A 15,492-nucleotide genomic window follows, 5' to 3' on the forward strand; every position below is an offset into this window, starting at 1 on the left:
CTCCCCAGCAAGACCTGGACCATCCCCAAGAAGCAAATGGCTCCCCCGACCACGTGTCCATCTCTGTCACCCTGGATGACAGCAGCACACCCCAAGAGTAACAGCCAAAAATGCCTCGGCCATTACCCCTGGAGAGCTAGACGTCCCCAGCTGAGAATGTCTGCTCTGGTCACACCCTGCTGCCTCAGCTCAGGTCTGGCCTAGACCCTGCCCCACGCCTCCTGATGGGCCCCTTGCCCCCATTCTGCCAATAAGTCACATCCAGTGAGACTAGTCACCTGGCTGGGATCGTCTGTGAACAAACCAAGTTAAGAAATCCATTTCTAATGAAGTTATGGTTGGAGATAGGAAAGGTTGTACTGTCACTCACCAGATCTTCCTCTTCAAATGGGCAGGAAACAAACACTTCCTCCTCCCCATCTCCCCTGCTGACTGGAGACTGGAGCCCCCTCCCCATCTCCCCTGGAGACTGGGGACTGGAGCCACCTCCCCATCTCCCCTGGTCCTCTGTGCCTGTGACTGGAGACTGGAGCCCCCTCCCCATCTCCCCTGGTCCTCTGTGCCTGTGACTGGAGACTGGAGCCCCCTCCCCATCTCCCCTGGTCCTCTGTGCCTGTGACTGGGGACTGGAGCCCCCTCCCCATCTCCCCTGGTCCTCTGTGCCTGTGACTGGAGACTGGAGCCCCCCCCCATCTCCCCTGGACCTCTGTGTTGTGAACGGGGACCGGAATCCCCACATGGAAACGCCTCTCCTAAACAGTGACCTCAAAAATAACGAAAGAAAAATGGATATTAAGGCCATATGACCATTTCTACCTAGTAACTGACAAATTAATTGACAAACTTTACATTAAAACAGCTTTTTAAATTAAACAGCCAAAACTGGCTGGTGTAGCTACATTAACAATCAAACTCTCAGCTGGCAGGAGTGTAAACTGAGGCCACCACTTTGGAAAGCTTTTTGACAACACCAAAAAGATTCTTTTGACCCAGAAATTCCATTTGGAATTTCAGGATTTCCATGTCTGAAAAGCTATACTAAACAAACAATATAACATACAAAAAAAAAACTATGTACAAATATGTTAGTGTGGCATTATTTTTCATATTATTTTTTTAAAAATCTAGAAACAACCAAATTGTCCAATCATGAGGGAAAGGCTGAGAAAACTTCCATATATCTTCTTAACACAACATTATGCAATCACTTAAACTGAGGTCTCTGAAAAATGTCTAATAAATGAAAACTGCAAAACGTAAAATTGCATCTATAACATGACTACCACTATGTTTCAAAAAACACAATGTGTGAGGCGAAACAGGCAGAGAGGACTACCAATGACTTTTATTTCTTCTTTCTACTTCTGAACTTTTCAGGTTTTCTTTAAAAGCCATGCATTATTTTTAAATGTTTTTTAACGGATTGTTTTAAAGGGAAAAAATAAATTCATTCCTTTGGGTTAGGGCTACGTGTCCACAGAGGCCCCATCAAAAGTAAAATGCTGCTGGACGGGGGCACAGGGGCTCAAACCGGAGCCTGAGCTGGACTTCCGTTGCTCCCCAGGAGAGACCAGGACAGGGACAGGTTTGCTGTGATAAAAGGACCAAGAGGAGCAACCTTAGGTGACACCTAGAGAGAATTGAGGGTAGCGTGCCAGAGTGAGGAAGGAGGGAGCCTACACAGAGGTGAGGAGAGCAGCAGGGGGTGGACAAGGGCTCGGGGCCCAACCTCCTGCTTCCCAGCCCCGTCCCCCAACAGATGAGCCCAGGAAGGGGAGTGAGAGGCATCCTTCAGGGAGGAAGGAGATGTGGGGGTCTATCTCATCAGAAGAGAGGAGGTGGATGCCCCGCTGCACAAGTCTGAGGGGCACTTTCCTCCACCAGGGTCTGCCAAGTCCCAGAGACGCAGATTAACACGCAACCCGATCTCAAATGCCCCACCTCACATCCGCTATCAGAGCTATCTACTTTTACCCCAACTGCCGATGGCATCTATGACAAGACCCGGTCCCCACCTCTGTCCCCTGAGTTGAAAACTGTTAGTGAGCCCCATAAGCTATCATCACAGCCAGGTGTCCCTGAAAATCTGCAACACCTTCCGTGAGACCCCTTAGGACCCAGCACTACTGGGAAGAAGGGGGAATCCTGTGACTGGGAAGATGGGGCCCCAGTTGGAACCCGGTGAGGTCAGCCCACCCTGGCTTCTCTGCCCACCTCCTGGGAAGAGCCCCAGGACGTCGCTCCCATGGGCATTCCACATTCTCCTGACATTGACAGGGTGGAAGGACAGTTTGACTGGGTGCTCTGCCCCAGTCCACCTGCAAAGGAGGAGACCAGGAGACCACTCACCTTCTCCAGCTTCTCAAAGTGCTCCCGCAGGAACCTCATGGGGCGGTCCGGCTTGGAGATGCAGAGATGCACAATGCAGTCTTTGAGGACCTGTTGCACACTGTGCTCCTGGACATACAGCTCACATCCTTTCAGACTCTCGTCCTCCTCCAGAGGGTAAGAGGAAGGTGAGGCCATGGTGGCTGGCTTCTTGCTTCCTGTTAGGAAGACACCAACCATGCAAGCCTTAGAATGAGCCGGGGGAGCCTCGGGCAGCACCCAGTGTTCTAAAAATACGCATCCTACATACATCAGAACCTTTACTGTCATGGTCAGATCCAACAACCTACAGGACATGGTGACATGGTCCGAGTGTTTTATTATGCACTTGTCAAAGATGCTTCATTCTGAGGGGCTAGCTGAGTTGTTAACATAATCTCACCAGAGCCTTACCTCCAAACAGATCCTCGAGGGACCGGGAAGGATCAAACATCCTCCTGTTTGTACGTGGACGCAAAAATCCCTCGCCTCTGAGAAATCTGACAGTGGAGAAGTGGGGGCCCTGCATGTCTCCCCCGAGGTGATTACACGGCCTCACTGTCCATCCCTCCCCCCTTCTTAAGGACAATTGTGTGGAAGGTAAAGAGTCCCCGCCGCGCCCCAGCTGGAGGTCCCCACCGCCCCCGGGGACGAGGAGGACGGAGGGGCGCTGTCACAGGGTTGGGGTGGCGGGAACCACCCGGCTTCGCAGGAAAAGAAGAAAAAAGGAAAAGAATTAAACCCAGCCAAGGGCCTTCTGTTAGGAGGGAACCAGGAGAACAATGGCAGGGCTGCCGCGTTCGCAGCCCCGCGCATCCGGCTAAGTCACAATGACGGTCAGGAGCCCAGCCGCCCGCACGGGCCGCGGGGAGCCGGGCCCGGGCTCTCGGCCGCCGGGAAGGCCCAGGCCGCGACCCCTCCCCAGGCCCGAGGCCCCCCTCCCCAGGCCCGCGCCCGAAGACGCGCGGGGACCCTCCCCGACCACCACGCGCGCGGCGGGCCCGGGTCCGGCTAAGGGGGCAGGGGTCCCAAAGGTCCACATTTCCGGGGCCGCGCGAGACCCAGCCCCCGACAGGCCGGGGATTCCGGCGCAGAGCCCACTCCAGCCCGCGTACCTGGATGCGCGGCGCCCGGGGCCGGAGGCGGCTGCGCGGGGACGCGGGACGCGGGGAGGCAGGCGAGCGGGTCCCGCACTGCAGCGGCGCCGCCCTCCGCCCGCCCCCGCGCCGCCGGTCCACGCCACCGTGCGGCCTCCCCCTCCCCTCCCCCTCCCCGCCCCCTCCGAGCCCCCATCCTCCCCCTGCCCGCCTGCCCCCCACCCCTGTCTCTCTCCCACATTCGGGCTCCCCCTGCCCCCATCTCCCCTGGGACTGACCTCTCCTCTTCCTCCCAGAGCCCCCTCCTCCCAGCCTCCCCTGGTGACTGGGGACTGGAGCCCCCTCCCCATCTCCCCTGGTGACTGGGGACTGGAGCCGCCTCCCAGCCTACCCCTGTTATCCATTCAAAAGTCCCAGTGAATTGTGCTTGTCTGAGAATGTCCCCTCCACCCATAGGGAAGGCCCCACCTTGTGCGCTCAGCCCTATTACTTTCCCCAGCAGAGGTACTCACATTTCCCAGCTCCAGGGGTCCTCCTGTTCCCCCTCCCACTCTCCCCCTCCCCCTGGCCTCCTCCTCGCTGCCCCCACCCCATCCTCGCCATCCCCACCCTGGGCATTGGGGACGCAGTACAAGCCTGGACAGGCCTAGCTTTGGACAGAGACCCACAGATCCATGCGCAGCTCGGCCAGGACCACCGCCACCGCCCCCCACCCCCACCCCCACCCCGCACTCTCCCCACCTCCTCACCCCCCTTCACCGGAGCCCCTGTGATTGCCCACCCTGGCTGGCTGCAGCCCAGGGAGCCAGGAGGTGATGGCCAGGGCCCCCACTGCTCACACCTGGGGGACGCACCTGCATGTCCACACTGCACCGTGTCCGGCAAGTGCACCCATTCTCCAGGGTTTGTCTCCAACTCAGGGGGGGAGGAGGGGTGGCCGGTGGGCCCAGGCAGCCTCCAGGAAGAAGCAAGTTGTCTCCTTTTCTTGGTTAAGGGCACCACCTTCACACAGATGTCCCAGTGGGAAATCACTGGGTTATCCTAAATTCTTTCCACCCTCCTCAGCGTCCAGGAGGTCACTGAGGCCTGCAGGGCCCCTCGGTGACCTCCTAATCCACAAGACTAGGCCTGCAGAAAAGGAGTCGTCCTCATCTTCCTATTGCCCAATGTCATGTTTTGCCCCCATTCTGCCAGGGTGGTGGCAGAAACTTCATCTCAGCCAGTTGGGGGACCCACCCTTTCCCCAGAGGCGTCTGAATAGCTTGGGGGGGTGGTGTGTGTGTAGGGAGCTCAGGCCTTGAAGGGGAGGGCATCTGCTCCCTGTCCACACTCACCTGTCCCCTGCTCACCTGTCTACACCCACCTGTCCCTGTTCACCTGTCCCCTGCTCACCTGTCCTCCTGTCGCCCCTAGAACCAGGGTGACCAGGCCTTGCAGAGATTTAGCTTCAAAGCCACATTCTTTTCCCAACCACCAGCCACCCCCAGACTCCGCTCTGCCAACGCCAGTTCACCCACCAACATTCAATGTGGGTGTTACTTCTGCAGGGAGACTCCCCTGGGGCACCCACCCCTCCAGACGAGGTTGGGCACCTGTGGGGTGGCACCTGGGGCCTCCTGGACCCTCTTTTGTAGTCTCATCATGAGTGCTGTTGAATGACTACATGAGCATCTGTTTGTCTAATTTCTGTCTGCCCTGTGTGTTGAGAGCACCCACAGGTGCGGCCAGTGTTTGTCTTCTTCACTCACTCCGTGTGGTAAGGAGACCAACAGATATTATCTGGGGGGCAGAAAGGAAGATGATGCATTCCACCCGGCCCTGGAGAGGCTGTGAGCACCATGATCTGAGATGCGCTCTGCGGGCGGATCTCCCGGTGGGATCCTGACTCTCCCCTGACCAGTGCGGGGCCCTGGGCAACATGCAGAAGCCCCCCAGCAGAGGGTGGAGGGGATGACGCTGGCTCGTGATGATGGCAACTGACCCTGACTGGGGGCTCACTTGGGGATGACAGCCAGGCCGGAACTTCACCTGGAGAGGTCATTAAACCTCCAGTCCAGGTGGGTATTCCTCCCAACCCCAGCTTACGGCGAGGAGCCAAGGGGACCAGAGGCTGGGAGTGAAGCTCGAAGACACGGTGTGTCCCGAGACTGTGAACACTAATGTTTATTCCTACAGCGAGTCATCTCCTCGGGGAGGCGTCTAATTCCTCTCGGGAGCAGACACGGCAGAGGCCCTGGAGGGAGGCACAGATGAGGCCACGGGGGAGGGGATAGGAAGAGAGAGGAGGTGATGAGGAAAGAGGGAAGACGTCCTGGACGGGGTGGCCACAGGGGGCTTCTGGAGACTGCAGTTGGGGAGAAACTCCCCCAGAGGAGGTGGCAGAGGGACGTCATGGGAACAGTGTTCTCTGCCATTCAACTCTAAGTCATTCCCTGTGGAGGTCTGGGATGTGAAATTTCACACAGATTTCACCACAAAACGTAGTGAAGTCTGACGTGTAGATTAGTCCCTGGTGTGGTTCTGGGAGTGGTGGGGGCAGACTCCATGAGTTGAGGGCAGCGCCTGGGTGGGCGGCAGCAAGCATCCGGGGCCTCAAGTGCTGCCAACACCCATGGGCACTTGAAGCAGATGGTCCCAGCCAAGCCTCAGATGGGAACCCAGCCCTGGAGTCAGAGGACCCAGGGAGCTATGCCTGGACTCCTGACCCATGACACTGAGAGAGAATCGGTGCGTGGTTTTAAGTCACTGAGTTTGTGTTAATTCATTACACAGCACTTGATGACTAATTCACAGGGGAATCAAGGAGAAGAGGCTCAGCTTATGTCTGGGCAGTTGCAGGACAAGAAAACAGCAGCAGGAGAGCCACAGATGGAAGGTTCGTGCTCCCCAAATTCACAGGTTAAAACCTAACCCCGTGTGATGGTGTTAGGAGGTGGGGCTCTGGGGAGATGAGGGCATGGGGTGGAGCCTCTGATGGGATTGGTGGCCTAAGAGGCCCCGGAGAGCTCCCCGGCCCTTCCACCACGTGAAGACGCAGCAAGAACATGGACGTCTGTGAACCAGGAAGCCCTCACCAGAACCCGAACCCGCTGGCACCTTGATCTTGGACTTCCAGCCTCCCGACTGTGAGAAATAAATGTCTGTTGTTTATAAGGCACCCGGTCTGTGGTATTCTGTTATAGCAGCCCAAATAGACTAAGACAGGGGGAAGCGTGCAATATTGAGCGATGCCATATATGAAAATACATTATAAGGATAAAAGAATTAAAATATTATGAATCTGGCATACGAGTGAACAAACATTATGAGATCAGAACAAAGAGTCCAGAAAAAAACCCAAATATTTACTGGATTTTGTATGTGATAAAGGTGGCACTGTATATCAGTGGGGAAAATAATAATCAATAAATAGTTTGGAGAGAACTAAACAGCCAACCAGAAAAAAATAGGTTGCATCCCTATGTCACTCTTTATACAGATAAATTTCAGATGAATCAAAGATTTAAACATAAACACTGACTGCAAAAGTAATAGAAGAAAAGTTGGGAAATATTTTATAATCTTGGTGCAGAGGAGGCCTTTCTAAGCATAAAACAAAATTCAGGAGACATAAATGTAAAAATGGATATATTCAACTACATAAAAAGGAAATTTTTCCACATAAAAAAACCCTACATTCAAAAGACAAACAAAAGAAATATATTTATAACACAGATCACAAAGGGCTAATTTCCTTAGCATGAAGATACCCAACTTCACTCAAAATAAGAACAATGTAAATTACAACTACACAGAAATACTATTTTTTACCTATCGGGTTAGCAAAAATCCCAAAGTCTGATAACATCGTTTTAGTCACAGTGTGGGAAATAGGCAGTCTTGTGCATTGCTGGTGGGAGTGTAAACTGACATGGCCTCTACTGAGACTAGTTTGGAAAAACCCTATCAAAAATCTAAATTCGGGCCGGCCCTGTGGCTTAGCGGTTAAGTGCGCACGCTCCCGCTACTGGCGGCCCCGGTTCAGATCCCGGGCGCACATCGACGCACCGCTTCTCCGGCCATGCTGAGTCCGCATCCCACATACAGCAACTAGAAGGATGTGCAACTATGACGTACAACTATCTACTGGGGCTTTGGGGGAAAAAGAGGAGGAGGATTGGCAATAGATGTTGGCGCAGAGCCGGTCTTCCTCAGCAAAAAGAGGAGGATTAGCACGGATGTTAGCTCAGGGTTGATCTTCCTCACACACACACAAAAAAATCTAAATGCACAGATCACCTACCCTAGCAATTCCACTTTGCTAGATCTATCAATAACTTGATAAAATGTATCAGTACCACAGTGACTCTCCTTATTCATGCATTTCTCTGCACACCAGCAAATGTGTCTGTGTATCTGTATACTTTCCCAAGTGCACAAAAATGCATGAAACAAAAGATTGGGAGGAAAAAACTAAATATCCATCAACAGAGGTCTGATGAAATATATTACAGCACATCCAGACAGGGGAATGTTATGCAGCTGTTCAAAAGGCTACAGCAGCTCTGTATGAACTAATATTAAACAATCTCCAAGGCATGTTCCTAAGTGAAAAAAAAAAAAAAACATGGTATGACCCTTGCATAATATGCTACCATTTAAGAGGTGAAACTGCATATCAGTGTATGTTTATTCAGGCACAGAACATCTCTGAAAGGATACGGAAGATGCTCATGACAGAGGTTGCCTCTGGGATGGGGGAGTGTATGTCTGAGGGAGAGGGAGAGAGGGAGACTTGCTATTTACTGTGTCCTTGGGTATCTCTTGAATCTTATACAATCTGCATATATTATCCAAATTTAAGTAATTAGTTGTCCTTATATTAAAATTTTTTAATCTTCCTGGAAAAGATGGGGAATTCAAAACACCCATTATTTTCACTCTCTCCCCAAACCACGCTAAAACCACAATACAGGGATTTTGTTTTTATTATTTTTTATTTATTTTTTCCCCCCAAAGCCCCAGTAGATAGTTGTGTGTCATAGCTGCACATCCTTCTAGTTGCTGTATGTGGGACGCGGCCTCAGCATGGCCGGAGAAGCAGCGCGTCGGTGCGAGCCCGGGATCCGAACCCGGGTCGCCAGCAGTGGAGCACGCACACTTAACCGCTAAGCCACGGGGCCGGCCCATGGGATTTTGTTTTTAAAGACACAAACCCCCAAGGACTGGGGGAGCCAGAAAAGCCCTAACAAGATTTTGGAAGCCTGGAAGCAAGCAGGGGAGCAGTCACCGACTTACGAACCAAGAAAGCTGAACTGTAAGCCAGCAGAGAGGAACGTCAAGAAGAGACCAATTCATCCCTCAGAATCCTGCAAAGCCTCGGGAATGGCTTACCAGAAGCGGGAGCAAATGGGATGGAATGGTTATGCCACCTTAGGGAACTGGAACCTAGCTCAGGATCAACACGCCTCACCAGACACATGCTCCCCTCTGCAGAGCTGGCACCTTCCAGTGTTTTCTGCTCTGTGACAGGCACCACCGTCTGTCCAGCTACCCAAGCCGGAAACCGGAGTCCTCCTCGACATCTCCCTCCCTCTGTGCCCTGGAGTGTCGCCTGGCTCTAGCAGCGTTATCTACAAAGTAACTCTGAACCTGCCCACGTTGCCCGACAAGCACTTTAGTCCAAACCAGCACCATCTCTCGTCCCCTAGGAGTGAAGCTGCAGCCTCCTAACTCGCCTCCCTTCCTCCTCTCTCACCCCTCTTCACAGTCCTGTTTCCACATCACCTTTTCGAAAGGCAAAGCCAGGGACATCAGGCCAGCCGAGGGCCTGTGACTCGCCCACATTCCCTCAGGTCCCCCCCAACAGGGCCACGGCCTCCCTCCCCAGAACCTCAGTCCCTTCCCTCCATGCTGGGTCAAGCCTCCTCATTCCTCAGACCCCGCTTGCAGTGTCTCCTCGAGCAGACTGCTCCGTCACTCACGTCACAACTGCATCTATGTGCGTCGTCATTTGATAACCTCTCTCCCCAGCTGACTGTCCACTCCATGGGAAGGAGGAACCGCATCTGCTTTGACTCACCGCTGTATTCCAGAGCCTAGCAGAGTGCCCAGAAATGTCACACATCCCTTAAATATTTGTTGGATGAAATAATGAATGAATAAGTCAACCAAGTGTTCCTCGCTAAACTCAGTTTATTATACCGGCTTAAATGACACACTTGATAACATACGTAACCAGGACATTGAACAAGGAACCTGGAATAGACTCAGAAATCATTTTTTCCTTACCTCTCGCTGGCTCTTTAAAATTTATTCAGTGGAGGAAGTTCTTTCTCTAAGTTCCAGTTATGTTAAGATGGAAACCCAGTGTCCACTCAGTTATTACAAGTGTCCAGTACTACGAAATAATTGAAATCCAACCTTGATTTGGAGTTAAAATGTTTCCCCTCCTCCAGCGAGGCCCTTCTGCAGGGGGCGGGCTGAGAAACGAGAAAGACTCATTTTCTGTTTCCCTTTCTTACTCTCCCAGCTACCCTCCCCAAGCTTGCTAATGGGGTTTGACCTCCCCCATATGGGAACAGCCTCTGGCAGCTAGAATTCCCAGAAGAAAGTCACACCCCAGGCCACTGTGTCAACATCACAGACCTCATGGAAGTGGAATCCTACTATATGTGGTCTTTTGTGACTGGCTTCTTTCACTTTGCATGTTTTCGAGGTTCATCCACATTGTGGCACGTGTCAGCACTTCATTCCTTTTTAAGGCTGAATAATACCCCTTGGTATGGATGGACCACATTTTGTGTATCCATTCATCCCTCGATGGACACTTGGGTTGTTTCCACCTTTTGGCTCTTGTGAATGATGCTGTTATGAACATGGGTGTGCAAGTATCTGCTTGAGTGTCTGCTTTCACTTCTTTCAGCTGTATATCCAGACGTGGAATCATGTGGGATCATATGGGAATCCTACCATTAATTTTTTGAGGAAGCACCATCCTGTTTTCCACGGTGGCCACACTATTTTACATTCCTGTGAGCAATGCACAATTTCTCAACATCCTTTCAAACACTTGTTAGTTTCTGTTTGTTTGTTTGTTTTAATAACAGCCATCCTACTGGGTGTGAGGTGGTTGCCAGATCTCTCCAATACCTGGCCCAGAAGTCGCTCAGCATCGTTTCCACCACATTCTATTGGCCGAGGCAAGTTACAAGGCCAACTTAGATTCAGCATCAGGGGAAAGAGCCTGGATGTGTGTGCAGGGATGAGGACAAAGGTTGGTGACCATCTTTGAAAACTGTCTACTACATTGAATATGATATTTCCTGCGGGATATTTGCAGATATGCCTTACAGAAGTTCCCTTCTAGTCCTAATTTGCTAAAGGGTTTTTTTTAATCATAAATGGGTATCAAATTTCATCAAATGCTTTTTCTGCATCTAGTGAGATGATCACATGATTTTTCTCCCTTTTTTTTTTTCTTTTGTGAGGAAGACCAGCCCTGAGCTAACATCCAATGCCAATCCTCCTCTTTTTTGCTGAGGAAGACTGGCCCTGGGCTAACATCCGTGCCCATCTTCCTTTACTTTATGTGGGATGCCACCACAGCATGGATTAACAAGCGGTGCGTTGGTGCATGCCCAGGATCCGAACCAGCAAACCCCAGGCCGCCGCAGCGGAGCGCGTGCACTTCACTGCTTGCGCCACCGGGCCGGCCCCTCTCCTTCATTTTTTTACTGGGGTAAATTAATTTTTTTTTTTTTTTTTTAGCTGAGGAAAGTTCTCCCCGAGCTAACATCTGTGCCAATCTTCCTCTGTTTTGTATGTGGGATGCCACCACAGCATGGCCACCACTAAGTGGTGTAGATCCACACCCAGGAAGCGAACCTGGGCCGCCGAAGCAGAGTGCATCGAACTTAACCACTAGGCCACGGGGCCGGCCCCTACATCAACTTATGTTAAATTAACTTGCATTCCTAGAATGAACTCAATATGGTCACAAGGTACTATCCTTTTTAAAATCCCTTATTTCCATATTTAATTTGTTAATATCTTGTTTAGGATTTCTGCATCTGTGTTCAATGAAAGTTGACCCATAACATTCCTTTCATGTAATGTCCTTGTCACCTTTTGGGATCAAGGTTATGAAGCTGGCCTTATGAAGTGAGATGTTCCTTCTTCCTGTTTTTGGAAAGAGGTTAAGATTAGAGTTATTTTCTTATTAAATGTTTTGAAGTATTTGCTAGTAAAGCCATCTGTGCTTACAGCCTTTATTGTGGGAAACTTTTAAATTGTAAATTCAATTTCTTTAATAGGGATTAGACTCCTCTGGTTTTCTGTTTCTTCTTGTGTAAGTTTTAGTAAATTACGTTTCCCCAGGATTTCTCTACTTCATATACTTTTCTGGCATTAAGTGGTTTATGTCATTCTTTAGGGTTTCTTCAATGTTTAGAACCTGTAGTAACAGCCCCTTTTACACCCCTTTTGTTGGTATTTTGTGCTTCCTCAGTTTTTTCCTTGTCTGTCTTGACAAGGGGTTATCAATTTTATCAGCTTTTTAATTTATTTTATTTTTTGTGTGTGTGAGGAAGATCAGCCCTGAGCTAACATCTGCCAGTCCTCCTCTTTTTGCTGAGGAAGGCTGGCCCTGAGCTAACATCCGTGCCGATCTCCCTCCACTTTATGTGGGACGCCACCACAGCATGGCCTGACAAGTGGTGCGTCAGTGCACACCTGGGATCCGAACCCAGGCCACCAGCAGTAGAGTGCACGCGTTTAATCGCTACACCACAGGGCCGGCCCCTTATTAGCTTTTTAAAAGAACAAACTCTTGGCTTTGTTGACAGTCTCTGTTCTACATTTGTTCTTCTCTTTCATTAATTCCTGTTTTATCCTTTATTCTTCTCTTTCTTTTACTGTGTTTGGATTTGTCTGGCTATTTTGCTATTGGAAAAAAAATCAACATTTTTTACTGTATATCGGCAACTAGAAGCCGTAATAAAGGTATTTGTGGAATTAAAGAAAAACATCTGATATCAAGTTGAATCTTGTTCCTTTGAAAGCAATCTGTTCTTTTTCTCCAACATTCTTCCATACACTTCTGCTGGTCTTTGATAGTCCTAATTTCACAACCTGTCATTGTGTGTGGCTCTTTGGCACTCCATGAATCCTTCAGTCTGAAGTTCTCTCATTTTTCTTTAACTCTGGGAAACTTGTCTCCATTATCCCTTCAAACATCTCCTATCCTCCACTAGTATTATCCTTTTTTCTGGGACATCTGTTAACTAGATATCAGCATTTTCGCTTCTATCTTCCACATCTCTTACTTTTTCTTTTATAGGTGTTTCATTTCTTTTAATGTGTTGGTCCTTCTGTTCTCCTGCCCCGGTTCCTGTAACCCAGTTTGTTTATTCCTATTCAGTCTGGCAGTGTCTGGGGAAAGCAGGCAGGAGGTCAGACCCCATCTAAATATTCATGTAGCCACCACCACAACTAAGATACTAAAGTACCATCACTATACAAGGCTTCCTCGTATGACTCCTTTATAGTTACACCCAGTGTCACCCCTAACCCCTGAAGACCACTAATCTGTTCTCCATCTCTTCATGGATGTTATGTAAGTGGAATCACGCTATAGGTATCCTTTTATGATTGTCTTTTTTTTACTTAGCATAATCCCCTAGAGATTCATCCAAGTTGTTGCATATATCAATAGTTCATTCCTTTTTATTTCTGAGTACAACTGTGCTAATTTCCACATTTAAAGATTTTCCTGGGCCGGCCCTGTGGCTTGGTGGTTAAGTGCGCACGCTGCGATGCTGGTGGCCCGGGTTCGGATCCCGGGTGCGCATCGAGGCACCACTTCTCCGTTCATCCTGAGGCCGAGTCCCGCATACAGCAACTAGAAGGATGTGCAGCTACGACATACAACTATCCACTGGGGCTTTGGGGGGAAAAATAAAATCTTTAAAAAATAAAAAAAATAAAAAAAATAAAGATTTTCCTATTGTCTTACTGTTACTGATTTTTAGTCTGATTCCATTTTTGTCAGAAATCATGCTCTATTTTATAGATTTCAATTCTTTTCTATTTGTTGAGGTTTGTTTTATGGCTCAGGATATGGTCTACCTTGGGACAAGTTCCACGGGCACTTGAAAAGAATGTATATTCTGCTGTTGTTGGGTAGACTGTTCCAGAGTCTATTAATCCTGTCCGTGGATGGTGGTTTTCTATATCCTGGCTGATTGCCCGTCTAGCATCTAGCAACTGCTGAGAGTGGGTATTGAAGTCCTCGTCTATAACTGTGGGTTTGTCTTTCTCTTTTCAGCTCTACCAGCTTTTGCTTTATATATTCTGAAGGTCTGCTGTTTGGTGCATACACATTTGAGGTTGCTATATCTTCCTGGACAATTGATCTTTTTATCATTGTGTGATGTCCCTCTTTTCTCATAGTTATTTCTCTTGTTCTGAAGTCTACTTTGGCTGACATTAATGTAGTCAGTCACTTTGCTTTTTAAAATTAATGTTTACATATCTTTCTTCACCCTTTTATTTTCAATCAACTTAGGTCATTAAATTCGAAGTCAGTTTCAGTATATAGCAAACAACATATAGTTGGGTCATGGTTTTTATATTTATTCTGCCAATCTCTGTCTTCTAACTGGTGTGTTAGGCCATTTACATTTGAAGTAATTATTGATATATTAGGGCTTAAGTCTGCCATTTTATTATTTGTGGTTGCTCCCTTTCTTGTGCCTTATTGTGGGATACTTGAACATTTTTTAGAATCCCATTTTATAATGTCTTTGAGTATATCATTATGTTTAGTTTCTTAGTGGCTGCTCTCGACGTCACCATATACATACGTAAACACATTTTACCACGTCAGGTGCAGGGTAGAAACCTCACTCCCATTTACATCTCTCTACCTTTCTCACTTTTCAAACATCATTATCATAAATATTTCCTCCACGTATCAGTGTTATAATTTTTGTTTCAGTGTTTAATTTCTGTTTTCCTGCCATAGCAGTGTTATAATTTTTGCTTCAACCATCAGATATGATTAAAGAAACTCATGAGGTGAAAGATGGTCAGTTGTTTACTTCTATTTTTACCAATTCCATTGTTCTTAACTTTCTGAAGGTCCCAGCATCCTTCTGTTACAATTTGCTTTCTGTTTGGAGAGCTCCCTTTAGCCACCTCTCAAGGGTAAGTCAGTCCGCTAGCAACAAATTCCATTATCCTGCCTTTGTCTGAGAATATCTTTATTCCTCCTTCATTCCTGAAGGAAAGTTTTGCTAGTAGAGGATTCACAGGTGATGGTTCTTTTCTTTCAACACTTGAAAAATGTCCTACTTCCTCCTGGGCTCTGTGATCTTGGATGAGAAATCTGCTTCATTCATATTGGCATTCCTCTCTAGGCAACGTGTTGTTCATTTCTCTCTGGCTTTTTTTAGTATTTTTTCCTGTCTTGAGTTTTGGATGTTTAGTTATGTGTCTTGGTGTTTATTTTTAGAGGGCTTATCCTATCTGGGGCTCCTCAGCTTGTTGTATCTGTGGGCTTGTGTCTTTCAACAAATTTGGGATGTTTTCAGCCACTATTTCTTCAGATACTTTTCCAGCCCACATTCTTCTTCTTCTTGTTCCGGGACCCTGATGATACAAATTATTTTCATGCAGATCTCTGCGGCTCTGTTTACTTTTTCTTCAGTCCATTTTCTCTCTGTTGCTTTGAGTAAATCCTATTGCTCTATTTTCAAGTTTCCCGACTCTGTCCTGTCATCCCCACTCCACTGTTGTATCCATCCGGAGAAGTACACAGTGATCACTGAGTCCAGTGATGGACGTGACATTATTTTGGTTATTATATTTTTCAGTTTCATAATTCCTCTTCTTCTTATAACTTCTATTTCTTTACTCAGATTTTCTATTTTCTCATTTGTTTCAAAAGAATTCATATTTTTAAAAGTACTTTTATGACTGCTTTAAAATCCTTGTCAAATAGTTCCAAATCTGATTCATCTTTGCATTCAAGTCAGTTAATTGTCTT

General features: G+C 48.4%; 1 protein-coding gene across 3 annotated transcripts in view; it reads right to left on the reverse strand.

Moving 5' to 3' along the window:
* Window positions 1-15,492, reverse strand: part of PRKAR1B (protein kinase cAMP-dependent type I regulatory subunit beta) — a 150,075-nt gene that overhangs the window by 131,919 nt on the left and 2,664 nt on the right. For 2 of the 3 annotated variants that reach the window (XM_087417428.1, XM_087417430.1), the window contains exons 1-2: window positions 3,483-3,553; window positions 2,350-2,546 (exon numbers count right to left, since the gene is read on the reverse strand). In XM_087417428.1, coding sequence (XP_087273554.1) covers window positions 2,350-2,526 — 177 coding nt within the window. In that variant the 5' untranslated portion in view covers window positions 2,527-2,546; window positions 3,483-3,553. Of the gene's footprint in view, window positions 1-2,349; window positions 2,547-3,482; window positions 3,554-15,492 lie in introns of those variants that run through there. The other variant, XM_087417429.1, reaches the window with a different exon arrangement.

Source organism: Ceratotherium simum, chromosome 26, assembly GCF_057802395.1.
Source record: "Ceratotherium simum simum isolate JZ-2026a chromosome 26, ASM5780239v1, whole genome shotgun sequence".
In the NCBI taxonomy this organism is placed as follows: Eukaryota; Metazoa; Chordata; class Mammalia; order Perissodactyla; family Rhinocerotidae; genus Ceratotherium; species Ceratotherium simum.